This window comes from Lepidochelys kempii, chromosome 3, assembly GCF_965140285.1.
Source record: "Lepidochelys kempii isolate rLepKem1 chromosome 3, rLepKem1.hap1, whole genome shotgun sequence".
Classification (NCBI taxonomy): Eukaryota; Metazoa; Chordata; order Testudines; family Cheloniidae; genus Lepidochelys; species Lepidochelys kempii.
Genome location: NC_136382.1, coordinates 197,333,004 through 197,360,017, shown reverse-complemented (window position 1 = coordinate 197,360,017; position 27,014 = coordinate 197,333,004). Strand labels below are relative to the sequence as shown.

Sequence of the window (27,014 nt, the reverse complement as noted above, 5' to 3'; positions counted from 1 at the left end):
GAGGAATTCCCAACTGCTCCTTCCTGGGTTAAAAGGGGTTTTTTTTGCATTTGGGTGGTGGCAGCGTTTACCAAGCCAAGGTCAGAGAGAAGCTGTAACCTTGGGAGTGTAATACAAGCCTGAAGTGGCCAGTATTAATTTTTTAGAATCCTTGCGGGACCTCACTTTCTGCATTCGGAGTGACAGAGTGGGGATTTAGCCTCGACAGTGGGTGATTTTGAAAGTGTGTCCACTCTTCCTCCATCCCACAATGAAGGTCAGCTCCTCAGACTGGGGTTAGCGTTACAAATCGCAGAGCTCCCAGGGTGAAAGTTAGGGTTAGAAAAGGTAACGCTTGCAATGTTGGGGTTAGACCTGGGGATAGGATTCCAAAGAGTAGGACTGCTTGCCTAAGGGTTAGAGTTGGGATCGACGGGGCTCCCTGGCCTAGAGTTAGGCTAGAGGTCAGCAGGGCTCCCTGGCCTAGGGTAAGGGTTGAAAAGAGCAGTGCTCCGGCCTAGGGTTAGCATTGGGGTCAGTAGGTCTCCCTGAGCGAAGGCTAAGGTTTCAAAGGATAGGGCTCCCAGCCTAGGATTAGGGTCACAAAAGGTACAGCTTCCCGGCTTATGCGTGGCATTCAGCCCATAGGAATTCCAGGACTAGGGTTAGGTTGGGGTCATTAGGACTCCCTGACCTAGGGTAAGCATTGGGGTTTGTAGGGCTCCCTGACCTAGGGTTACGGTTGCAGTCTGGAGGGCTCCCTCCCTGGTATTACTAGGGCTCCCTGGCATAAAGTTAAGGTTACAAAAGTAAGGGCTTCTCGGCCTAGGGTTAACACTGGGGTCAGAAGGGCTCCGCAGCCCAGGGTTAGGGTGATGAAGGGTCGTGCTTACCTGGTTAGGGTTAAAAAGGGGAGGCTCATAGGTTATGGGCTTGATGATGAGTTTTGGTGGGCAGGAAGCACCCCTCTGCAGAACCCACTTAAGGAAAGTAAGGGAAGCATGAGGCAAGGCTGCCCTCACTTCATGGAGTATGAAACAGGGTGGATAGCCCCATGTGCTGGCTAATCTTGACAGCATCCACCCAACTACAATACCCACCTGCTGAAGTGAAGAAACAGATTTACAGAGCCAGAACAGTACCCAGAAGTTACCTATTACAGGACAGGCCCAACAAAGAAAATAACAGAACACCACTAGCCATCCCCTTCAGCCCCCAACTAAAACCTCTCCAACGCATCATCCATGATCTACAACCTATCCTGAAGGACGACCCATCACTCTCACAGATCTCCCCACTGTATTTTCCACTGAATGCATCCGATGAAGTGAGCTGTAGCTCATGAAAGCTTATGCTCAAATAAATTTGTTAGTCTCTAAGGTGCAACAAGTACTCCTTTTCTTTTTGCAGATACAGACTAACACGATTGCTACTCTGAAACCTGAAGAGAAACGATGGCCAAAGAGGCAGGGTGCCACAGAGCAACCTCTGTCCACAAGGGGGCACTCTAGAGGTACAAGCATCTTAATCCCTTTGATGTTCTCCAGCACTGAGGTTCTGTTCATTGAATTCTACACCTGGCCAGTTTATTCAAAATGTCATCATGCATCTTGGCATTTCAATTCTTGTTCCCAAAATTGTGGACTCTGTAAGACCTGAGTCAGAGATTCATCAGTACCTTGGTTGCAGCTGTCAGCACTCTGAAAATGTGTCATCCTTGGCACCATTATCACAAAACAGGAGCTCTCTACCAGACGTGGTTGAGGGCAGTTGCTGATACTGGCCGCTGTGGGCGAATGTGGGGAATGAGGGCCAGGCAGACCTGTATGCAGCAGGAGGTGACTTTCAGTCAGGAAGCAGGGAACAAGTAGATAGCAAGACAAGACTACAGGACAGGGGACCCTAAGAGAATTGTAGGGAAGGCACTGGAGGACTAGCAGCTCTCACTTGTTATCACAGCACTAACCTAATCAATACTATTGAGAGATTGTATTGGGGGCTAAGGAGGTAAGCTCACTCAAGGTCTGCTCTATATCCCCACTTGTACCAACCAATTTGTGTTACCATAACCACAAATAAGTTAGCGGGTTTTCTGTGTATGTGTAGAATAGAGTTAACAGAAACACTTGAGTTATACCTTGTGTTAACTCCTTAGTGAAGAGATAAACAAGAATTGATACTTCTGGTTCGCCTATTAGGGTCTCTTGTTCTGTTTTCCAGGCCTTATTTTAATTGCCTCTGAAAAGTTTCTCTTTGAGGTGACCTGGGCTCTGATCTCTAACGGTTGATTTAAGCTCAGCTTTGTGCAGTAGTTACACAGTGGCAGGATGACAATTTGTGCTACTGCATACAGTTTAAAAGGTTTTTTATTTTAGAAAGGAATTCCCAGGACTATTGGGGAAAAAAAAGGATTTTTCAAATGGTATAACTTCTAAATGCAAAACTCATGGGCAGGGCCAGAGTTCCTATGCTTAAAACTCACCTGTGTCTCCCTTACAGACTCTGAATGAAGGACCCCAATCTTAATACTTCTTCAGATACTTCAGGTAACTTCCTGCTTACAAATTCCTTCCAATTTGTCATATTTCTGCAAAATAAGTCAAAGCCAGACCTGGTGCAAGTTGGGGCAACCGCTGCTGCAAGTACTTGCTTCCATCAGGTTTGAATTTTATTAATAGATAACATTTAAATGAATATTTTGCAGAATCTAGTCACCCAACATCCCTCTCTCCTGCCCACCGAGGAAATCCAATTTTGATATGAGACAAGGCCACTATCCATTCCTCTGCACTGTAAGACTCTAATGGGCCTACAAAAATCACATCCTTACCCAAATAGCATCTTTCCTTCATAGTGCAATTAGATTCCCTATCCTCTTTACCCTTCTCCCTTTCATTAACCCTGTGTCCATGTACCAGCCCTGCCCTGCATCCATATGCAACTGCCTTTGCTCTGCTGATAGACAGAGGGATCCACAAGAAGAAATTAAATTAATTTAACTTTTGATCACCAAATATTGAGAAACAAACTTTTAGCCATTACCAGAATGGATAGTCCAGACATTAATACAGAGACCTGAAAATGAGACCAGGGTTATATACCTTGTTCTGACATAGATTTCCTGTATTCCCTTGAGCAGATCACATATCTAAATGTTTAAACGGCCTGTAATTTTGTGTGGCTCAATTATTGGGTGCTCCATTTTAGACAACTAGGCCCTAACTCTGAGGTGCTGGGTACCCAAAACTTCAGCTGAACCAAATGGTGTTTTCTTGAATTAACAGTTTCTCTGACTGGAGCTCCCAATAATGGAGTCATCCAAAGGTAAAGGTCACTTTTGAAACTTTGTCCTTGAAGCTTTTTAAGTTCTTGTAGCATGACCATCACTGTAGTTTCTGCATCCCTTTCTATGTCTGTTTCTGCATACTTCCTTATCTTACTGGGCTAGTGTGAGGCTAAACTCGTTTGTACAGTGTACTAAAATCTGTAGACAGAAGAGGCTATATAGTGTGAAATTTTATTAAAATGAATAAAATATGGATTTATTATAAACAAAATATCCTTGTGCAAAATCATGAACAGTAAAAATCTTCTGTACACAATTTAAAAAAATTAAAGTTTGCATAAGTATAAAACCTACCAACTCCACGCCGCAGGCATTTCATCCAATGAATAACTGTATACAAATGAAATCAACTGTATAACTGGCAGAGCTAATAATGCCAATGTGATGTTGCAGCAAAGTTCAGATCTCTCATCTTTAATGTTGGCTGTGGCAGAACAACTACTTTTAGGGTCTCTGACAAATAGGAAGGTTGAGAATGAGCCAAAGAAATGGGAACAATGGGACTATAGCAGCAAGAGACGTTCATCCTGAGGCTCTATCCTAGTAACCTGTCAGGCCCTGAGTGCAGACTCCCAATCAATATTTGATGGAGGAGCCTCCTCAAAATTTTGTCCTACCCGCCATGGAGCCTGCACCCTCTTCTTCTTCCAGGCTAGATAATCAGATCTGGGATGATCATCCAGCTGGTCAAATTCTTTAAGGCTGAAATGAACTGCTAGCTGGTTCACCATTCTTTTCAAGGCAAGAAAAGCCGCAATGACCTGGAAGGTGAGGAAGAGGGCAAAAATGATGTGGACTGCTCGCTCTAGTGGCTGGATCTTCAGACCGTCATTAAAGAGCAAGAAGAGGATTATGGGCAACTGCAGGAGGAGACTTAGGAGCCAAAAGCCAGCCAGTTCCGGGACCTACAACAGAAAGACATCACGTCTAATATCAACTGTTATTAAAGCATGGCAACTGAACAATGCAAGCAATGTGTACACAGTTGGAGTACATACCAAAAACATGTATCCTGTAAAAAATCCATTCTCCCTCTTCCCAAAGCCTGCGTATGCTATGGAATTGCTAAGAAATAGGCCTGGTTGAAAGTGTTTTGTCTAAACTATTTTTCAATGAAAAATTGGGGTTTTTGACTAAACAAAATTATTTGCCAAAAACCATCTCCTTTCTGTGGAAAATGTCTATCTTTCATCAAAATAATAATGCCCCAAATGTGAAAATTTTAATTGATTATACCACTGCTGTGTTTCATGGGAATTGTAGTTGAATTGCCTCACGCACCCATTCTTATGGGCTTGGCTCCTAGCTGAACTTCATCTTCCATGATGCAATGTGGCTGTGCAACTCCCATGATGCACCAGCTCCCTTAAACAAGAGAGGAGACAGTGATGTATCACATATGATACAGTCTAAGCACTGAGCAAAGCTGATCAAGAATAAGAGGAGCATGTGGTATGTGAACCAGAACTCCCCTGATGTGCTGTGGTAGCATTTCAGAATTGAAGTATTTCAGTTTAAAATTTTTGCTGAAAAGTCAACATTTCCAGCAGGGGAAACCCCATTTTCCAGCCGGGGAAACCCCATTTTCCAGCCAGCTCTACTATGAAACAAAGAGATAACATAAATGTCTAGCCAACAACTACTCTGAAATCAGCTTACTATTTCGATTTTTCTTTCAACTAAATCCAGGGCTTCAGGGAGTTAAATTCACTGGATGATCATGGGCTTCCCTGGTGTTCCCATCACCTTCTAAAATCTCTGCAGAGAAGTCCTAGCCCTACTGCTGCACCTTGTGAGCCCAAAACATCCTGGTAACAGCAGAAGCAGAGTGAAATGTGGTCACTGGCCTCCCCACTGTTCTTGCCATAACTGCCAGCCAAGTGTGATCCTCTTTACTCCCCCACCCCACCCCAAAGTGACAGGGAAAAGTAGACACATGGTTGCATCTGTGGCAATGAAGTCTATAGGATGTTCAGCAGCTCAGGTGACGTGAAGTAGCAGAGTAAAGCTAGTGAGGATAGTTTGATTCTCATCAGTTTCCCTCTATCAGTATCATTAAGGTAGTGCTATAGACTGGAGCAGGAAGCATGGTCTTCCAAGGGCAAGGTACAAGGAGAATTAAATGATCAGAGCAATAAGCCAGGACAGAAGGAAACAACAAATAGAGAGGCAGAAAAAGAAGACTTGCACTGAAAGTTTAGTGTCAGTATGTATCAGTATGGAACAGAGCCTGGTGAGCCTGGTCCCTTGCTCCCTGGATCAGCCAGCTCTAGGAGCATCACATGCTACACTACTCTATCCTACAATACTTCTAAGCAGACCCACCATATGACGGAAGGCTTCCAGAGAGCTGCATGAAGCTGAAGAGGATGGTTTCAGTGACGTGAGGTCGCTGGAGCAGGAATCAAAGAAAAGAGAGAGGGAAAATGAGGTTGGTATCCCCAAAACAAAAAAACAAGAAAGGGGGAAGGAACTGAAATGAGGGAATGAAAGGGATAGACAGACACTGAAAGAGCATAACTGGCAGAAGAGAGGCTCAGACTGGAGAAATGCATAAAACCAGAATGAGGGAAGTAAATTATTTAATATGAAGGTGATTTTGAAGTTTGTGTGTGCTCCTCGTCCACCCCACAACATAGAGACACTAAATTTAAGTCCTTTGTTTATTCCAGGAGGCTTACAAAGGCCAGGTCTGATTCTGTCCTTTTGTGAACTTCAGAAACAAAGGAGCCCCTGCTCACTTGTGCAAAGTGACCAGCTCCTTTAGTTCAACTGACAGAGCATTTACCTAGGGACATGGACCCTGGTTCAAGTCCAATTACTAAGTGCTCCTTTATAAGTGAATGTAATTGTGATGTGTCTTTAATTCAAAGCATCATACTCCGCCCCTTAGGGCTCCTGAACTGATGCTCAAGGAGGTCAACAGAACATACCTTCTCCTGCAGATTGCCCATGTATCCAAGATACAGTCGGATGGCCTCAATTAGAGAGACTAGGACGATTACTGTGACCAGGATGAACTTGTAGTAATCTGGCAAGACTGGGTACTAGAGAGAGGAAGAAAGTAGGAATTCCAGAGGGATGGAATGCACTATCATTATTTTATACGGCTCTACAGAAGCTTATGGTATTTGTGATCTGGAAATTCATGCAGCACTGTCAATGTTGCTGAAACCCAACAAGCCATAGCCCCTGATTTTTCAGTCAACCTCCAACCAAACATGCCACTAATTCTGTCATGAACTCCTGTCCCTCCAACTACTCTGACATTTCTGCGGAGACACTGCACTCTATTAAGTATCACTTTCCATGTCTGGGTTGAAGGTAATGAGTAGAAGGGCCGAATATTAGGGCTTGTCTTCACTCCTGCGGAGCTCAAGGCTGCTGCAATTGATGCTGTGGGTATCGACTTAGTGAAGACCTGCTAAATCGACAGCAGAACGCTCTCTAGTGGACTCCCCAAGAAGATTCAGGTAAGTTGACCGGAGAGCGTCTCCCATTGACGCAGCACAGTGAAGACACTGGGGTAAGTCGACCTAAGCTACGTTATTCACTTAGCTGGAGTAGCATAACTTAGGTCGACTTACCCCGGTAGTGAAGACAAACCCATAGTCTTGCAGACAGTGTGAGGAAATAAGATTCAGACAGGCACCACAGATGTTGGAGGGGATATGTTCCCTCAGGACTTACCTTCAGCTGGAGCATGACAACACTGCTCACCCACCAAAATGGGAAAAAATAAAGGTTGAAATAGAGGGACATCTGCAATGGCAAACTGGAGACTATTTCATTATCTAGAGAGAGAGAGAGAAATCCTCATCACCCAAGGTCTGTGCCAGACATTCTCTTTCCTACATACAGCAGAAACAGCTGCTACTGGGGGAGGGATAGCTCAGTGGTTTGAGCATTGGCCTGCTAAACCCAGGGTTATGAGTTCAATCCTTGAGGGGGCCATTTAGGGATCTGGGACAAAAATAAGGGGACAGTACTTGGTCCTGCTGTGAAGGCAGGGGACTGGAATTGATGCTCTTTCAAGGTCCCCTCCAGCTCTATGAGATACCATATTTTAAAAAAAAACAAAACAACCTCTACTTTAAGACATAGCAACTTCAACCAACAGAATAATGTTTGGACTATGAGATCAATCAAGTTCAACGTTAAGTATAATGTGTTAAAACGTGCAACAGAAGAATTCTGCTACATCACAACTGTATTCTAAAGAATCTATGTGTGAAAGTGTATGCAAACCTACACCAGTAAGGAAGGGGTTAAGCAGCTGTTCTGCTGCCACACTTGCAAAACATGAATGGGTGGAAGAGAAGCTCAAAAGGAGAGCAGGCCAGCTCAGGAGAGTAGACAGTGCAGTTGAACTGACCTGCACTCTGAGCTCCTGAGGCCTGACTTTAGCAATGTGGTAGTCTCATCAACAGGGCGTAGGCTTAAATGAGCATATATATTTGATTATCCTCAAATTAAAACTGATCCCTAAAGATCAGAACTCAGGCATGCTGGTGGGGAATCTTGCATCACTTGGTCTCGACACAATACCTTTCTTCTGTATAGAAAATTCTAGACTCCAGCAATGTCAATCCACTGTGCTTTTTTAAAAAGAGAACCACCAGTTTGGAATGTACATTAAAGAAAATGGAGTTCCAAATCAAACACTGTGGAGAGAAGAAAATGAGCTGCTAAAACCCAGAAAAACAAAACTTTGACCCCTGCAATATTAAGTGGGAGGTGAAGTTCTACAGTATTTAGAATTTGCACATAGTTTCAAAAAAACTAGACACACAAAAGTATAAAAAGCAAGTCCTTAAAAAATGAGATCAGGGAACAGTTTTGTTTCAACTGGCAAGTTTCCTTCTCCCATTATCCAATTTATTGATATCACATTAAATCTTGAATTAATGATCAATAAGCTGACTGTTGAAAGTTTCTCACATTACTCAAAGTGCAGCTCATAGAAGAATCAGCAATCACCACCATTTGTGGGGGTGGAAGGTCCTCTTTATGATTGCCTCACCTGTATTTCCTGTTAAGTGTCCCTGTTTCAGCAGGTCCAACTCAAATTTAAACACCTAAAATATCCCCTAAATTTGGTGCCAGTGGAAGCCTGATATATTTGATCTCTTAAAGTGCTTTGTGATATCTGGATGAAAAATGCTAGGTAGTAGTATCTGGCAAGTTACTTTGAGTGCCTGGCTAAATGTGAAGGGATCAGTGGTTATCAGAACAGTAATATTTTCACAGAAAGGCACAGTATGTTTTGCCCTAAGCTGATGTCTAATGGTATCCCATAATGTACCACAAGTTTCATAATTTTTGGTGCTTTTTGTAAAGCCCCAGCTTCTGGAGTCCTGTGATTGTGTGAGAATCTCAGCTTTCATTTTTAAGTTGTTTCTAGCCCCCATGGTTGCCAAGAAAAGCGGCCAAAACCCTATTAACTCAAAACCACAAGGCACAGAAAAACAACCACAAACCTAATACTTGTTAAATCTCATGATTTTGATGATGGCCTCCTGAGTTCAGGGGTGGGAGGCCTGACTGGTGATTTTTGAACACAAAAGTGGGGTTGGCACTCCAGTCCGGCCCCCTAGCGAGGCTCTAGCCCCCAATAAGGCAGCCTCACGGCCAGGCTGCGCGGGGTACCTGGGCCAAGCGGCGGTGCGGGGACAGTGTGAGTAGCGGGGGGACTGAAAGGCGGACACCCTGTATTCGGGCTGCTCTCACTACTTCTAGCCAGGGGGTGAACCGCGCCCCGCGGCAGCTGCTGCCACCCTTGGGGTGAGGGGAAGCTGTTGGCGCTAGGGGGTCATTCTCTCTCCCCCCCCCCATCCGGGGCCTTTGAACGCGGGGACACCGCGGAACCAGGCAGGCACGCGCCGTCGCATCAGCGCCCGGTGGAGCCCGGCGCTACCCGGCGCCCCGCTGTAGCGAGGCTAGCGTCGCCATCTTCGTTCCTGGCGGCGACCCTCTCCCTCTCTCCCCTGTGAGGATGCCGCCGCCGCCATCTTTGTTGCGGGCAGGGGGGTGCGGTTCTTTACCCAGGCTGCCGCCGCTGCCTCGGCGCTCCGGGCCGGTGCGGTTGCTGTCGCTGAACACAGTCCGGCTGAAGGAGCCGAGCCGCCTTCTGACCGGATCCGGCAGCGCCATGCTGGCCGCGCGAGGCGCAGCCAACCCGCTGCTATGGCAACCGGGGCGCGAGCCGGGGCGGGAGCCGACGAAGCAGGGAGGAACCACGCCCCCTCTCTGTTCATAAGCGACGTGAGCATGCGCAGTCGCAATTATCGAAGCCGGCCCGCTATCCTGCGTCTGCCTTCCCCATCCCCAGGGCACAGAGGCTGAGTGCTGCTCGTTAGGGAGTCACATTCCTGCCCCACGCCCTGGCCGACTCGGGATTGCTGCCCCAAGGCAGTGCCTGGCTGGTGCCAGCCCCAGAGCAGAGCCCCAGGGCTGGGGGACAGGGCCGGATTAACACAGGGGCTTTAGGGGGGCTGCAGCCCAGGGGCTCAGCTAAGGGGGCGCGGGGCACAAAAATAAATCCATAATTATGTACAATACAGTGGTCACCAACCTGTTGAGCCTCTGCCAGTCGATTGTGATCTCCAGGCCGCGGAAAGTCCAGCGGGGCAGCAGGGCTCAGGCAGGCTGCCTGCAAGCTGTGGCCCCACACCGCTCCTGGAAGCGGCTGGCTGCTGGCACGTGTCTGCAGCCCCTGGTGGGGGGGGGTGTGCTCTGCATGCTGCCCCCACCCCCAGCACTGGCTCCGCAGCTCCCATTGGCTGGCCCCCGGTCAGACTCCCCTCCAGCACCAAAACTCCCTTGCAGACTGTGCACCTCAACTCCCTGCCCCAGGTCAGACTCCCCTCCTGCACCAAACTCCTTCCCAGAGCCTGTACCCCTCACCTTCTGCACCCCAACACTCTGCCCCAGCCTGGAGCCCCCACCTGCAGCCAAACTCCCTCCCAGAAAGAAACTAATAAAACAGCTGTTCTAAGGTAAGAAGTAGGCTATTTTGAATTAACTTAACTATGTTCTACATGTTTTAAGACTGAAATGTAACCACAGAAAGGCTTTGTGTTAATTATAAGGAAAGTTTAGTAAAACGTTAATAGCCTTGATGCCTGTAATTGTGATAATTTTGTTTTAAATTCGGAAAAAGACTTGTATATAGGGGCCCCACAAAATCTAATGGCCCTGGGTCCACAGGAGAGTTAATCCAGCCCTGCTGGGGAGTGCTAGTGTGCTGGTGAGCCTGTTCATGTGGCTGCAGGGTGTGTCCGACCCACCACGGCCACCCCAAAGCCTAGCTTTTCTTGCAATGTCCTTCTGTCCCAGGAGCTGCTTTCAGGGCACCTGAGTCCTTCCAGTTTTCCATTTCCTAAAAATTTTTTAAAAAAAATTATTGTTTTCATTCCATGTTTGTTCGAGGAGTATCGCTATACTAAGCAGGAGTTCTGTGTTTATGGGAATAGTGCAGCGGAAGGAGCGTTTGGTGGCATGAATAACGAATGGTGGTTGGAATGGAGAGAAAAGCCAAGTGTTGACATTGTAGGAGCCATTCTTTGGCTTAGATTGAATGTTAGTGACATGTGTTCAGCGATTCATGGTGAATTCATTCACAGCTCGGAAATTTACTAGAAAATGCCCTCCACTCTGAGACACTTCCCTCTTGTGTGAGAAGCTGGCAGTAGTGACACCAGTACATATTTTTTAAACTACTTTTGAATGAGTATTTCATGACCCTTAAAAAAAGTTACTGCAAAAGTGTCCTGTTTTGTTTTTGTTTTTATTTTGGAAACATGGTCACCTTAATCCCACATACATGTGTCTACAGGACCTAGCAAGGAATAATAGTTTGCTAAGATTCACCAAAATAGTCAGGGCTCAGTCTTCCCAGAGGAGAGTGAGGAATCCTTAAATACAATTTATTTTTTCCCTTGACTGCAGCTGATGATAAGTGTATGACTTTTGGCAGGAGTATTGATAACACTTGTAGTTTTTAGCCTAGCTGGTGTAACTGCAGAATGTGTTCGTATAAATGTGAATCCCTTTTTTAAAATAATCCTATTAAACTCTTTCCCTTGATAATATTCTCTAGGAGTGAGTGCTATAGATTAATTATTTGTGACTGTACAGAATTTTTATATCCATTTTACATTTAATCCCCCCTCATTGCCCAGCAGTACAAACACACAGAAATTTTTTTACATGTAACCATAAACATAAGCTTAGTGCTAGTAAAAGGTATTGGCACCAGATTGCCTTCACAGAGTTTCCCTGCACAGTGGGAATAGATGTGGGCAGGACCTTATTCCTTGAATTGCTCAGAAGAGATGTAGAGGAGGAAGGGTGTATGGGCAGCTTGGTGGAAGCTAGAGGTAACTGAGGAGTGAAGTTCAGAAGCGGGTGTGGTTCCTGGATGGGAATGAAAGTGGTTGGGAGTTGCTAGCAATTAATTAAAGCTGACCAGGTAGTTAAGTATTGCTGTGCCCATTTTATAGCTGAGGAAACACCATTAGGGTCTGACACTGTGAAATGTTGTGTGTACCTTCTCTTGAAACATAGGAGCTGAGAGAGGGTTCAGGTATGGGTAACGTGCAGGTATGAGAAGCAAGGTAAGCCAATCAATCTAAATGTTCCTCATAAAATATCAACTTGAAATTTTAAAAGACAAAATGATATAGCTCGTTTCTAGAATCCAGGGGTCCGGAATAAGACTCCCAATATCAGGCTCCAAAGACTAGACAAACCACCTATGAAAGCAAATATAAATAGTATGGAGTGGTTCTAGAGATAATTTTTACATCTGAGGAAACATTATAAAAAGGAATGGGTCTCAGAACATTAGAGTAGGCTTTTGATTGAATTGCCCGAAACCTCATTTTATCGTTGTTACATTGGTCTTGGGATATTGCACCTGAAGTCTAAAATGCATTAAATTATCCTACTATTCTGAGGTAACCCTATGAAAGGAGCAGGTAGACATGAAGTAAAAGTATGGCAGTGAATTGATGATTAAGCCAGCTCTTCATGGAAGTTCTTCCCACAGTGTGAGTTGGTAGGTCAAGGTTCCACATTATCATTCACACCTTCTTGATTTTCCTATTGATTACTTTCTCAGAAGTGAAGGAGACATTTTTCCTTACAAGTTGCATGATGATGTGCTGCTCATTTGCCAGTCACTCTGCACAGATACCCTGATCTCTCATTCTAGTTTTTATAGGCCTAATTCTGCAAATCTGTCAAGTGTGAAGTCTCTAGTCACATGAGTATCTCCATTACAGTCAATGAAACTAGTCACATGATGAAGCACTCTTGACATAGGGAAGATTTGCAAAATTGGGCTCTTGGTTCCCAGAAATAGTGGGAGGTAGCACAGCTTAAACAATCAGTGAAGTGGTAAAACTGAGCAGCAAGTAGAGGAAAGGCCAGTGGAAGGCGGATACCAAAAGAAATGCATGGATTTGCTGTGTGCACTTGGTTTCCAAATTCAGGATGTGAATCTGTGATATTTGGCAAGACTGTGTGTTCAGCAGATGGCAAGCATCCTACCTGCCCCAGTGGAAAAAAATTCACACCTTTGTTTAATATTTAATTTTTATGAACATGCATAAAATATTCCCCAAAGATAGAATATGGCTGTATTCCAGCTAATCCTATTTAATTGTCCTTTGGCTTATGTACCCATCTTTTGTGAATTTAATGAACAGGAGATTTCCTCTGATTTTATGTAGTGTGTTTTTAGTGAGCAGATTCTTCCATTTCAAGCAGAAGGGGAACTTACATTTTTAAAGAACAGAGCCTTGGAAGCAGCTGAACTGGTAATTTAGTGCTTTATATAAAAGTAGGCCATAAGGCAAGGAAGAAGATTAAACTGCACGTGACTGGAACTGTTCCAATATTTATACAGATGGTCATTGTAAGTGTTTAACTTTTATAGTAGGCCTGGATATTAATCTCTTTCTTTTTTTAATGGAAGGGAATTCCATTTCTGTATCTCTTCATGTCTGTCCACATTTGAATGGAGGGACAAGTACCCAGGGACTCCAATTCTTTATGCTTTGAAATAAGCTACTGGAATGAGAAACTGTGTGGAAGAAATAAACTCTTAATTGCACAGCATATTAAATTACTGTTTTATTTCTCTCCACACATGCTAACTATAAATAAAACAAAAGTCTCTGACAATCTGCCTCTGAGCTTTAAATCAGAGGAATATTGCCACAATTGTCCAACTAAATTGGGAGACACTGGCTGTGCTCCCAGACTGATGCTCCTGGGGTGCTCTGGCAACAAAACTAAGCCATAAACACCAGGTGCGGTATATCTAACAAAATTTAATATCAGCAGTTTCTACATTTGGCATTTCAGAACACAGAGTTCATTTAAATGGTGCCAGAGGTTTATCTTTCCACCTGAATCATTATAGCTGTACTACGAAATGCATTGATTTGGGTCTTACTGACATTGTTTTCTTCTGGGTTCATAAAGTAGATCCCAGCCCTGAGTGTGAGGTCATAGCCATCGCTCTGTGTAGTATAAATCATTCACGTCTCAGCTTTTCCTTTAAAAAACTTGTACCTTTTTAGGATAAAAGACTGTAAAATGGATATACTGTTGGTCAGCACATACAAGCTTAGAGTACAAAGTCTGGCTCTTTTCCACTGTTAGGAGTAAAGAAGTGACAGGCTGAGAGTTTTAACAAATTACAAATACCACAAAGACTATAATATGCATGTTTGAAAAGATCGTGTTGTTAGCTTGACAACCTCTGCCAGAGCAATTTTACAGCTGTGCTCCTGGCTTGCAGTACATTTACTTTTCTCTATCATTAACACTCTAGTGCCCAGTGGTCATTTAACACCCACAGGATTTTTTGGTCTGGAAAACAATTATTACTACTGATGAGGCCTGCTTGAAGACTCCTTTTTTCACCAGGTTTCAGAGTAACAGCCGTGTTAGTCTGTATTCGCAAAAAGAAAAGGAGTACTTGTGGCACCTTAGAATAAATTGGTTAGTCTCTAAGGTGCCACAAGTACTCCTTTTCTTTTTTCACCAGTTATTTACACACACGCATGCTAAGTGTTAAATATATCTCTGTGATTGTAATCTTAAATCAGCATCAAGGAGGTGGCAGATAAGGCTGGATCTTGCTCTTGTTGAAGTCAACAGCATTGAAGAAGTTTAAAGGATGATGGATTTCACCATTTCAGTATTCAGCTAAAATGACTGTAGCACATACTTTATTATTAATGATTTTTAGTTTTGTTAACTTTATTGGGAAACTGCTAAAACAGGCAACGACATTCTTGTTGCAGCAACAGTGATGGTTCTTATGGTTCAGGGAACTATTGTAAGCGTAAAAATTTTGAGCCAGAAACATATTTATACATAGAGCCTTTTACATTTACACCCATTGTAAGGCTCCTTTACATGTGTAAAGGGGCCTTTGTATAAATGAGAATCAGGCTCTTAATTTTTAAAATGTGGCTTTGGAACATCCATGAAAGGCTAACTTCTGCCATTATTGGCACATTGTGTATCTTAAATCTTGCTTCTCTCCCACAACATCTGTATTGGCATATGTATGTTTGTGTTAGATGGTCTTCAAAATGCATAGATAAATTCAGCCCTCATTTAGACCTATGCATCCTCACTATCACAGGATTCTATAGCTACTTATAACTAAGGCCAGAATCCAGGCGACGGTGTCTACTCAGATTTATTTTTTTCGGTTTGTACAAGATGGCTATCGGCAGCTCCCAAAGAAGCAAATCCTCATCACAGTATGGTTAGGTTATGCTCTTTGTGGGAGCTATGCATCGGGAATCCTTCTATCCAGTATTTTCCCCAAAAATTGAAATTAGACAGGGTATTCAGATTTACAGGGGGGTGAGGGACGAGGGGTCAGACGGTGAGGGTATAGCATCATAGTAAAAACTGAAAAATGTTTCATGACCATTTTGTTAGATTTAACTTATGTTTTAAAATTATCACCCAAATTAAAGTTGGCTACCCAACTTGCCTTCTATGAAGCACTAAATCTATATCATTCTTGGTTTCTTGTAGTTTTGCACGACTCCGTTAACAAACTTCTCTAATACAGCATGTTCATCTTTGGTGGCTTCTTGTGTGTCAGTTATTTCCAGTCCTTCAGTTGATATGCTCATTAGTTCGTTCACGTGATCAGGCAGAATGCGACTTCTTTCAGAACACAAAATTCTATTCAAGGACAAAAAAGAATGCTCAACTGTAGCTGTTGGGACTGGGAGTAACAAGAGATGAATTCCTGCTTCTTTCATCCCAGAAAACATAGCATGAAGATCAGGTTGAGCCACTAGAGAAAAGAAGTTGAAGTCAAATCTTCATTCATTCGTCGTATGACATTTCACTCTGTATTCAAATTCTCTGTTTTGTCCTGGTCACATGGCAGCCCCATTGCTGGTAGTGCCTCACTCCTCTCAACTGTCAGTGTTTTATAAGACAGGCTTCTGTAAAAGCTACGCAGAGGTTGAGTAGAATCCAGAAGTTGCTGATGTAGATTTGGAAGAATCAAGTCTGTGTACTTTTTCAGCTGCTTTACAAACACTTCTTGTCCTCTTCATTTAAGGATTCGATATAAGTGCCTTCATTAGTCAACTTTTGGACTGAAGTCTTTGATTTTTCCAGTATGTTTTCAATGGATAACTCTCTAATCCAAGTGTAGCTTCTGTTGCTGGACAAAGATCTACTACTATTGTAGCAGATGCCTGGATGGCATTCTTTAATGACCCAAATAGTTTCAACAGTAGCCTTCAAGAGAGAGACTGGTGATTGTCTTCTCGGAATGTAGTAGCAAAAGTAGTCCACCAGCCTCATCACTTAGATCCATCCCTTCCTGGTAGATACTTTCCAAAGCCAGCAATAACAGTTGCAGTATTTTAAGACAATAGCCAGGGACGCTCATGAGAAAGCCAGTGGATTTTCCCAGGTTGGACTAATTTGAACGTTAGTTCCAGAGCATCTTCTGTTTTTTCCAAGATGTTCAGTCCTTTTAGATTCTTGTTGAAAAGAAAGGGAGTACTTGTGGCACCTTAAAGACTTACAAATTTATTTGAGCATAAGCTTTCGTGAGCTACAGCTCACTTCATCGGATGCATTCAGTGGAAAATACAGTGGGGAGATTTATATACACAGAGAACATGAAACAATGGGTGTTACCATACACACTGTAACGAGACTGATCAGGTAAGGTGAGCTATTACCAGCAGGAGAGCGAGGGGGAAAAAACTTTTTTGTAGTGGTAATCAAGGTGGGCCATTTCCAGCAGTTGACAAGAACATCTGAGGAACAGTGGGGGGGGAGGGGAATAAACATGGGGAAATAGTTTTACTTTGTGTAATGACCCATCCACTCCCAGTTGTTATTCAAATCTTTGTTAATTGTATCCAGTTTGCAAATTAATTCCAATTCAGCAGTCTCTCGTTGGAGTCTGTTTTTGAAGTTTTTTTTGTTGAAGAATTGAAACTTTTAGGTCTGTAATCGAGTGACCAAAGAGATTGAAGTGTTCTCCGACTGGTTTTTGAATGTTATAATTCTTGACGTCTGATTTGTGTCTCTTTATTCTTTTACGTAGAGACTGTCCAGTTTGGCCAATGTACATGGCAGAGGGGCATTGCTGGCACATAATGGCATATATCACAGTGGTAGATGTGCAGGTGAACGAGCCTCTGATAGTGTGTGGCTGATGTGATTAGGCCCTATGATGGTGTCCCCTGGACGCAGTTGGCAATGGGCTTTGTTGCAAGGATAGGTTCCTGGGTTAGTGGTTCTGTGTTGTGGTGTGTGTTTGCTGGTGAGTATTTGCTTCAGGTTGGGGGGCTGTCTGTAAGCAAGGACTGGCCTGTCTCCCAAGATCTGTGAGAGTGATGGGTCATCCTTCAGGATAGGTTGTAGATCTTTGATGATTCGTTGGAGAGGTTTTAGTTGGGGGCTGAAGGTGATGGCTAGTAGCGTCAAATATGACCTGCGAGGAAAGATTGAAAAAAATTCAGTTTGTTTAGTCTGGAGAAGAGAAAAGGCTATGGGAGGGACTTGGTACCAGTTTTCAATACATAAAAGGTTGTTACAAGGAGGAAGGAGAAAAATGGTTCTCTTTATCCTCTGAAGATAGGACAAGAAGCAATGGGCTTAAATTGCAACAATTTAGGTTGGCCATTAGGAAAAACTTCCCTGACAGTTAGGAAGTTAGGTGCTGGAATAAATTGCTTAGGGAAGTTGTGGACTCTCTGTCATTGGAGGTTTTTAAGAGTAGGTTAGACAATCACCTGTCAGAGATGGTCTAGATAATACTTAGTCCTGCCTTGAGTGCAGGGGACTAGATTAGAAGACCTCTCAAGGTCCCTTCCAGTCCTATGATCTACTCCAACTGGCACTGTTGGAGTACGAGCTGGAGAATCTTTTTTTAAAAAAAAAAAAGCCATAAATGTAATGTCTTTATTATACTCTTTTCAACAAGGTTCAGAGAAGCAGCCGTGTTAGTCTGTATCCGCAAAAAGTAAAGGAGTACTCGTGGCACCTTAGAGACTAACAAATTTATTTGAGCATAAGCTTTCATGAGCATAAGCTTTCTAGACCTTTAATCATTTTTGTTGCTCTCCTTTGGACTTTCTTCAATTTGTCCACATCTGTCTTGAAATGTGGCGCCCAGAACTGGACACAATACTCCACTTGAGGCCTTATCAACGCAAAGTAGAGTGGAAGAATTACTTCTTGTGTCTTGCTTACAACACTCCTGCTAATACATCCCAGAATGATGTTTTCTTTTTTTTGCAACAAAGTTACACTGTTGACTCATACTTAGCTTGTGATCCACTATGACCACCGATCCCTTTCCACAGTACTCCTTCCTAGACAGTCATTTCCCATTTTGTATGTCTGCAACTGATCGTTCCTTCCTAAGTGGAGTACTTTGGATTTGTCCTTATTGATATCATCCTATTAACTTCAGACCGTTTCTCCAGTTTATCCAGGTCATTTTCAATTTTAATCCTAACCCCTAAAGCACTTGCAGCCCCTCCCAGCTTGGTATCAGCTGCAAACTTTATAAGTGTACTCCCTCTGTCATTATCTTAAACATTGATGAAGATATTCAACAGAACCAGACCTAGGACTAGTCCCTATGGGACCCCACTTTATATGCCCTTCCAGCTTGACTGTGAACCACTGATAACTACTCTCTGGAAATGGTTTTCCAACCAGTTATGCACCCACCTTATAATAGCTCCATCTAGGTTGTATTTCCCTAGTTTGTTTATGAGACGTTCATGTGAGACAGTATAATAAGCCTTACTAAAGTCAAGATACGCCACACCTACTGCTTCCCCCCCATCCACATCCCCGCATTGTTACCCTGTCAAAGAAAGCTATTAGGTTGGTTCGTCACCATTTGTTCTTGACAAATCCATGCTGACTGTTACTTATCACCGTATTATTTTCTAGGTGTTTGCCAATTGATTACTTAATTATTAATGACAGGTTACAGAGTAGCAGTCGTGTTAGTCTGTATCCGTAAAAAGAAAAGGAGTACTTGTGGCACCTTAGAGACTAACAAATTTATTAGAGCATAAGCTTTCGTGAGCTACAGCTCACTTCATCGAATCTGATGAAGTGAGCTGTAGCTCACGAAAGCTTATGCTCTAATAAATTTGTTAGTCTCTAAGGTGCCACAAGTACTCCTTTTCTTCTTAATTATTAACTCCATTATCTTTCTGGGTACTAAAGTTAAGACGGCCTCTGCGGTGTGTATAGAAGGTATTAGAGTTACAGTTTTCTCAGAGCAAATCTTGTACTCCACCATGTCTTCCAGAGAAGTTTGCAGCTTCATCAAATGCACAAGCAGCCATCTGTTTGGGGTCCAATTTACAAGCATTTAGCCCTTCTAAGATGTGGGTTGTCACAGATACAGCTGATGTGTTTTCTATAACCTGAACATCTAGAAATGCATCTACTGGCCTGCCACTGACATCAAGGTAATATACACAATGACTTGACACCCACTTGCATCGGTGCATTCATTTATCAGCCATGAGTGCAAAATTTTTTAAGGTTGTGAGAGAGTTCTTCTCCTTTTCAACTGCTGAGTCTTTCACTGTTGCACCATGTGCTTCTAACCAATCAGTTGAGTTTCTTGCAGAAAGATAGTGAGCATTTGCTGGTCTTATTCAGAACCAGTGTCCAACTCAGGGTTAACAAGTGACAATGCACTTAACATTAGCCTCCCATTTGTAGCATGTGGTATGTCTTGCTTAAATAGAAAGTATGATGCGACAGCCATGTTTGTTCACATAAACTGTGTTGTCTCCAGCATTCTTAATAGCCTCATAAAGTACTTCTAAAATTGGCTTTGACAGTGACTGGCTTATAAGGCTTTCTGCATGTGGATGCAGTCCAGAGGTTTGGTCTTTTGCAGCCTTTCCACGTAGTTTGTCAGCATTGGCTTTGCTGATCGGTTTGGCAAACCAAGCTCCTCCACTTTTACCAATTGTAGCCGTGGGAAGCTTTCCTTCTTCATAAGCTTTTTTGCAAGAGGTGCACCAATAGCCATCTTTTGTAACTTCCATAAATGGTAAAAGTTTGACCTACTAATATCCTTTAGGTTGTGGAGACACTGTTTCTTTGGTAGGTAGTTGCATTTGTGCTTCGGGCTGTTCGGATGTAGATACACCACTTGAACCTTCAGATGACATGTTGGTATATTGTTGATATGTTCTTCATCTTGGTTGGTCTGACCATTGGGGGCAGGGGATGAGGGAGTTCAAGGGACTTTGTAGGGAAATCCCTGCTTCTGTCCAGGCTGTGAAACCACTTTGCAGCCCTAAATTGCAGTAGGGAGGGAGGAAAGTGGGAGGATCTGTATAGCAGCAGATCCTGTAGCCCCACCTGTGGCCTGCACCAGGAATAGAGTAGAGAAGGAGCTATAGTGGATCTGAGCGCCACATCATGTTGGGATGCACATCTCCTGTATGACCCCAATAAATCTTGCCCCTTCCACAGCAAAACCACACCAATTTCATGATTGCAAGGAGCAATACAGCATGATTCCCTCTGTGTAGGAAGAATCAAGAAGCTTTACTTGTGTTCTGCACAGCCACTTACGCAGAATGTTTCTTGGGAGCTGTACTTTGACAGTGCTAGGAGCGAGAGTGTTCTGTTTTATTACAGACTCCAAACACAAGGGTTAAATACACAACGTTTAAAAATCTCCCTCCAAACTGACATACTTCTGTGTGTGTGATTAAAACCACGCAAGGACCGGATGCAGATTGTGCACCTGCAGCTAGTGGAGAAGGATCACTGCAAACCATGCGTTATGCACACAAATGGCAAAAGGGTCAGGCCTAGGTCCTAAATAAATAATGCAGGAGAACAGTTGTAATCTGATTGCTTAAAAAAAACATATGGCAAAGAGGACTATTTTTTACTTAGGTAAGGAACTACTTACGGGGTTAGGCCAGCATTTTTTCAAACCTAAATCTATATTTAGGCATCTATGTAAATAGCTTAATTTTCAAAAATGCTGAGTACACAGAACACCCATGACTTCAGTGTTGAGCACCCTGAAAATCAGACCAGTTAGATGCTTACATTTGGATTTGGGTCCCTAAATTTAGGTTCTTAACCAAAAGCAAACTCTCTCCATGGTGTGAAGCTTTGTTTTTGTGAAATGAGTTGTCTTGTTTGCTGACTAGTCTGTACTGAGTGGGTTTTCTTTAACCATTCTTTATTCCTGCACCTATACTTCCTCTTTATGTTACAATAAAGATTTTTGAGAATGCCTGAAAATCCCGCAAGAGGCACTGTCTATGGCTGAGGCATGCCAGTAGAATGCTAGTTCAAAGCCTCTGATTTTAAACATAATTGGCTAAATTCTGCACTCAGCTACATCAATGCAAAGCCACTGGAAACCAAGGGAATTGCACCAATGTAACCAGGATTTGGCTATTTGTTTTTGTTCTACAATCAATAAATTGGGATTTTCTTCTTCTTCTTCGTCTATGGAACCTTGTGTCCATACAAAGCAAACTTGGTCAAAGTTCCCATCAAGTGGTGAAGGAGCAAGACCTTAACAACTCATTAAGTTCCCAAAAGAGTATTAGTCCTGTCCAGTCTCTCTCATTTTAAAGGGTAAGTTATTTGGGTGATGGACTTACTACATATGTGTACAGTGTGTAGCACAATAATACCTAGCTCTTACATAGTGCTTTCCATCAGTAGATCTAAAAGCACATCACAACCATTAATGTATTTATCATCACCCCTGTGAGGTAGAGAAGGCTAATGTTCTCATTTTGAACATAAGAATGGCCATACTGGGTCAGCCCAAAGGTCCATCTAGCTCAGTGTCCTGTCTTCCAACAGTGGCCAATGCCAGGTGCCCTAGAGGGAATGAACAGAACAAATTATCATCAAGTGATCCATCCCCTGTCGCCCATTCCCAGCTTCTGGCAAACCGAGGCTAGGGACACCATCCTTGCCCATTCTGGCTAATAGACATTGATGGACCTATCCTCCATGAATATACCCTGTTATAGTCTTGGCCTTCACAACATCCTTTGGCAAAAAGCTCCACAGGTTGACTGTGTATTTTGTGAAAAAATACTTTTGCAGATGGGGAACTGAGGTTCACAGAGGCTAAGTGATTTATCCAAGAACACAGGAAATCTATGGCAGAGCAGGAAATTGAAGCCTGGTCTCCCAAGTCCTAGGCTACTCCTCTAACCACAAAACCATCCTTCCCTACTGTAAGGCCTTGCTCTCACCTGTGGCACTTGATGCTACTGTAACATGACTAGTAATTTTTAACTATACAACCTGCCATCTTCCAAGGTGTAAAAACCTCCACACACCTCTGAAGACCTTCCTGGTCTTGTACAACAAAAATTTGTAAACTACCAGAGTAGTCTGTGGGGAAAGTCAAGATAATGAGTGCTTTTGAACTGGGAACATGGAGTTTACAAACAAGTGATCATTTTCTAGCCGTAGTGAATTGGAGTCTGAACTCCACCTTGTTCCCACCTATGGATATGGAGGTAAGATTGAACACCTAACACAGAGTGCTGTGTGTTTACTACAGGACTCTGAAAAGAAACCCTCTCCCACTCTGACTTCATCAACAGGATTTTGCCTGCTTTTGTGAACTATTGATTGCACAGCTGCAGATGTAGATTATAGCAGCATATTGGGTCATGAACATTAAGATAGTACAGGAACTCTTATTAGAAACACATTGAATTCTTGGACAATTCAACCCACATCACAATAAAACGCAGTTGTAAAGAGGGGTTTCTAAACCTCAGTTATTAGATCAAGAGACAAGTACCTGAGTACATTTAAATATATATAATTTATCAAGGGGTGCTTAGTATGGCTCTTGACCTTTCATGCCTGAGCTATTGGGAAAGTTTGAAGGCTGTATTGAAGTAGCACTATACATTGACTTTCTACTTTAATTTGAGTAAATTCACTTTGGGTCAGACTCACTCCATTCCACTGCTGTAACTCCGCTGAAGCTGCAATGGGGTAATAGAGAACTTTTCAGGATATGTGTTAGGTACTCTCTTCATTTGGGCCAAATATATGCCACACAACCCTGATCATTAAGAAGCAATGAAAAGGGAGAGTAGAGATTAGCAATGTACTGGATTTGGTAGTTCTAATTTGCATTATAAAAAAATCATTGGCTAGCACCTCCTCTAGGGTAAATGGATCTCTCTCCATTGATTTTTGATGTAGCTAGGTAAATTTACACCAGATGAGGCTCTGACCCTACAGTGCTAAGACTGTCTCCTCTTCTAAGAAACAGACGCTTTAGTGGGCTGAAAGGGGAAAAAATTACAAGGGGATTAATACATTAGAAAAGTTTCAGTAAATTGCCCGTTCCAGTACCGAACAGCTTTCATTGATCATGCCTAAAGGTCTGTGTCATTTATTCTTTCCTTGAGTATTAAACATGGCAACCTACTGCAGTGTACTAGAATTCATGATTGATATTCCTGTCCTGTTAGGATAATTAGAAACTTGCCACTCTCTGATTAATGGAAGCCTTGAGAGACCTGAGTATGATTAACTTCATAAATACGTGTTATGAAATCATGGCCAGTGTTCTAGTAGTAATGTATTTTTCCCTAGAGGACAGAATGTGCTAACATAGGAATAGGAGAAAACACAGTGCCATGCATAGAAAGGCACTCAGAGGTAGTAAAAGGAAAATCCTGTAAGGCTGGAGTCTAACTCAAAGAATTTCTTTAATGATCATTCCCTTTCAGAATTAGATCATGAGATTTTTCTCTTGTTTCTTGCTCTCGCTGTTCTAAATTTCATCACTTTCCTAAATGCACACCACATTTGTACACAACACAGTGTACCCTCTCCCTCTGAGTCATGTTTTCTTTTACTGTATGCAGGTGAATTCACTTATATGAAGGCATCAAACTACTTGAGGAACACTAGATGTTTGCCTTTGCATAGTGAAATCCTTGAGTAGCTGCTGATGCGGTTCCTATACAGCCCCCTCATAGCATTTTTGTAGTGAACGTGGCTGGTGGAAAGGGTGTAGCTGGAGTTTTCCTGCATCCTGCTGATCCTTGTCTGCTGGAACAGCTCCTGGGAGCCTCTGGCAGCTGGCACAAAGTAAAGTAGACTTCAGGCTGCTCCAACTTGTATAAGGGACTGGGTCCAGCACCTGGCTTAGAGACACTTTTGCCTCCTCACCCAAGCTCAGCCAGTCTGGAGAATCTGATTCCCCTGAATCTTGCTCTAATCACCAAATCACACTCCACATTTAGTTCTTAAGTCCTCATAATGACAGATAGAATTAACCTGTGTCCTAACCACTGTAGTCTTTGGACCAAATGACTTGCTTATCTTTTCTTGTGGTACTTCCATTGCTTTTACAATGCATTCTCTTTCCTCTGCTTCAGAGAACTCCTGTTAGACCAATATTTTGTTGCTATTTATATGGTATGCATTTTAAGGGGAAAGGTGCCAAGGTAAACTTAATTTCAGAATGTCACATTACTAGAGAAAAAAGTGTTCATCGCCTACTATTTCTACTGGGATAAACAGAAGGCTTTAATTTCTTAGGGCTAATTTATTTCCAGTAGAAATGGACAGCAGCAAGGGTAGAAACACTTTCAATTCTCAGCTTGATAAAGGCCTCAGTTCAGCACAGCACTGAACGCTTTGCCGAAGATGGATGGACTAAGCACATCATTAGATTTGAAGTGCAAGAGGGACCTTGACCTCTTGTCTAACACAAGCCATGAATTTCACCCATTAATTTCTGCATCTAGTTTAGAAACTCGGAATGGAATTAGAGCATATTTCTTAGCACGACATCTAGCCTTGATGTTTAGAGTTAAGCATATGCTTAAGGACCTTGCTGATTCAGGGCTAAATATGTAAAGGATTTTAGATAGATGATTAGAGGTGACTGCTCAGCACATAGGAGTTGATTAGCTCCCACTGAAATCAATGACCAGTTCCCTTTGACATCAGTGGGACCAGAATCAGGTCCCAACTTTAAGCATTGCTGAGAAACCCAGTGTAAGGATGTGGGGAAGAAGTAGTCAAGGCATATATCCGTTTGGTGAAAAAGGTGAAAAACGCTATAGGGTTTTTGTTGCTTTTCAGGTAAACTTTAAAAAAACCCAACTAACCAAGCAGACTTACCAAGAAATAACCATTTAAAAAAGTTTGTTTACCCCCCTCTGGACCCTAAATTTAAAACATGGCTTTCATCACTTTTATGCACACATCAGTTTGCAAATGCAAACTGATAGGAGTCTGGTGGCTGGGCACTTGCATGTGCAGAGGAGTATTTGCAAAAAGCTCCCTGTGCAAGTATAGGTGTAAATTTTCAAAAGTGACTCATGATTTCAGCTGCCTTAATTTTTGGGTACCCAACTTGAGATACTTTACAGAGGCCTCATTTTCAGAAAGTGCTGAGCATCTGTACCTTCTGGCAGTCTGACCCCTTTAAGTTGTCTAAGTTAGGCAGCCAAAACACTGAAGTGCCTAAAATCATGAATCTGAAAATGTAGGGTTATTTTTATAAATCAACTTCCATGTCATATCCCACCCTTGTTCCTTTGATTTATGGCAAAGAGTCATAAGAGAATTATGGGTAACTTGAGGCCAGATCCGATAAATGTTTATAAATAGTCCCTTTTTTATGTATGTAGTCCCAGTGATTTCAGTAGGATTACTCACCTGAGTATTGATTATCAGTGTGAGTGTTTTCAAGATCTAGCCCTCAGTTATCACTTAATGCCAAAATTGTCAAGCCACTTTCAATACTCTCTGCTGTGGTGGTTTGAAGAACTGATGATGACACCTTAAGGTTATACAATGGAAAGTTAAGGATCCAAAAATGTATTTGCAGTGTTTTTGCTTTGTGCAGACTTAGCTCTCTGGTCCTAAGGAGCAAACTGAAAAATTCCCAATAGCTTCAAGAAATTTTTCTAGCAAGTATCAAGCTTGAATAGCTTGAAGCAGGGAAATCTGAGAGACGTGGGCATTAAAACAAAAGAGGAAATAGTTGCTTACAATTCTGTCTTGTGAGAGAGTGAAGAATCTGGATTCTGATTACGTAAATTATGAGAGACAACAGGGAAATAAAAGCTGACTATTAGACTTTTTAATGGCAAAGTTACTTAACACACAAATCACTCTCATTTCACTGAGCTTGGAATGAGGAGAAAAGGCAGTAGCTCGGTCAAGTTTTCTAATATATCTGTAGACAGGACCAAAAGTTGGTAGTCTACAGGAAAAAGAAATAAACTTGACAGATCCTCTGCCACTAATAAGTTGCACTTGCTTGTCATTAGTTTTGCATACTCGCTGTTGTACAAACCCTTACATTCATTGTTGTTTTCAGCGCTGCTCATTCTAACAATAAAACTGAATCCAAAATTGTCTTCCGGGGTCTGTGTACACACAGGAAATTCACATTGCTTTCCTGTTTGATCTCATAGCTCCATGCTGGCAGTCTGTCAAAACAGGGAGGATGGCAACATAGGGAAGGTGGTAGGAAAAACCTGTTATGAGCCAGATCTTCAGTTGATACAATCGATGGAGCTGCACAACTCTGTAACAGAACTGTGCCAATTTATACCAGTTGGGGATGTGACCCTGGACCTTGCAGTTCTGGAGTGTTTTGCTCTGTAGTGCCTTCACTGAAGCACCATTAAAGGGTAAAACTGAAGTGCTTCTTTCCTATTCCAGAAAGTGATTAGAATTTAAAATTGCTTTGTTACAACAAGTTTCATATCTTTTTTTTTTATTTTTTTTTCCAGTTTATTTAACTGATGGAAAGTTGGATCCTTAAATAGCATTTAATGCTGACAATTTCTAGCATTTCAGAGTCTGTCAGTAAAGAGCAAGACTTTGATCTACATAATGTCAGCATGTCTTGTCCTGCCATAACAGGGTACACGCGCTGCTGTGGCCCTTCTCGTGGCTATGTCTGAGGAATAGCTCCGCCCAGTCTGAAGCCCCCTGCTGTCTCTCATTTGTGCTGTGACCCCTCTCATGTTTCAGGAGTTGCAGTACTCCCTTTGTGAATCAGGATGCTCCCTCTTTGTGGCTTGGCCCTCCACCCGGGGCACTATAGTTTTCACTTTCCAGTGTATCAAAGTCTCACCAG

At 42.7% G+C, this 27,014-nt stretch overlaps 2 protein-coding genes across 3 annotated transcripts in view; one reads left to right on the top strand and one right to left on the bottom strand.

The window, feature by feature from the left end:
• TMEM17 (transmembrane protein 17) overlaps positions 1–9,556 on the bottom strand; it is a 65,067-nt gene extending 55,511 nt beyond the window's left edge. Inside the window, exons 1-4 of one of the 2 annotated variants that reach the window (XM_073339544.1) lie at positions 9,370–9,534; positions 7,016–7,119; positions 6,259–6,372; positions 3,943–4,230 (exon numbers count right to left, since the gene is read on the bottom strand). In XM_073339544.1, coding sequence (XP_073195645.1) covers positions 3,943–4,230; positions 6,259–6,372; positions 7,016–7,119; positions 9,370–9,478 — 615 coding nt within the window. In that variant the 5' untranslated portion in view covers positions 9,479–9,534. Of the gene's footprint in view, positions 1–3,443; positions 4,231–6,258; positions 6,373–7,015; positions 7,120–9,369 lie in introns of those variants that run through there. The other variant, XM_073339543.1, reaches the window with a different exon arrangement.
• Positions 9,557–9,994: 438 nt separating this feature from the next.
• EHBP1 (EH domain binding protein 1) overlaps positions 9,995–27,014 on the top strand; it is a 402,075-nt gene continuing 385,055 nt past the window's right edge. Inside the window, exon 1 of the mRNA XM_078852347.1 lies at positions 9,995–10,323. The gene's annotated coding sequence lies outside the window, so the exon portion shown is untranslated. The remainder of the gene's footprint in view (positions 10,324–27,014) is intronic.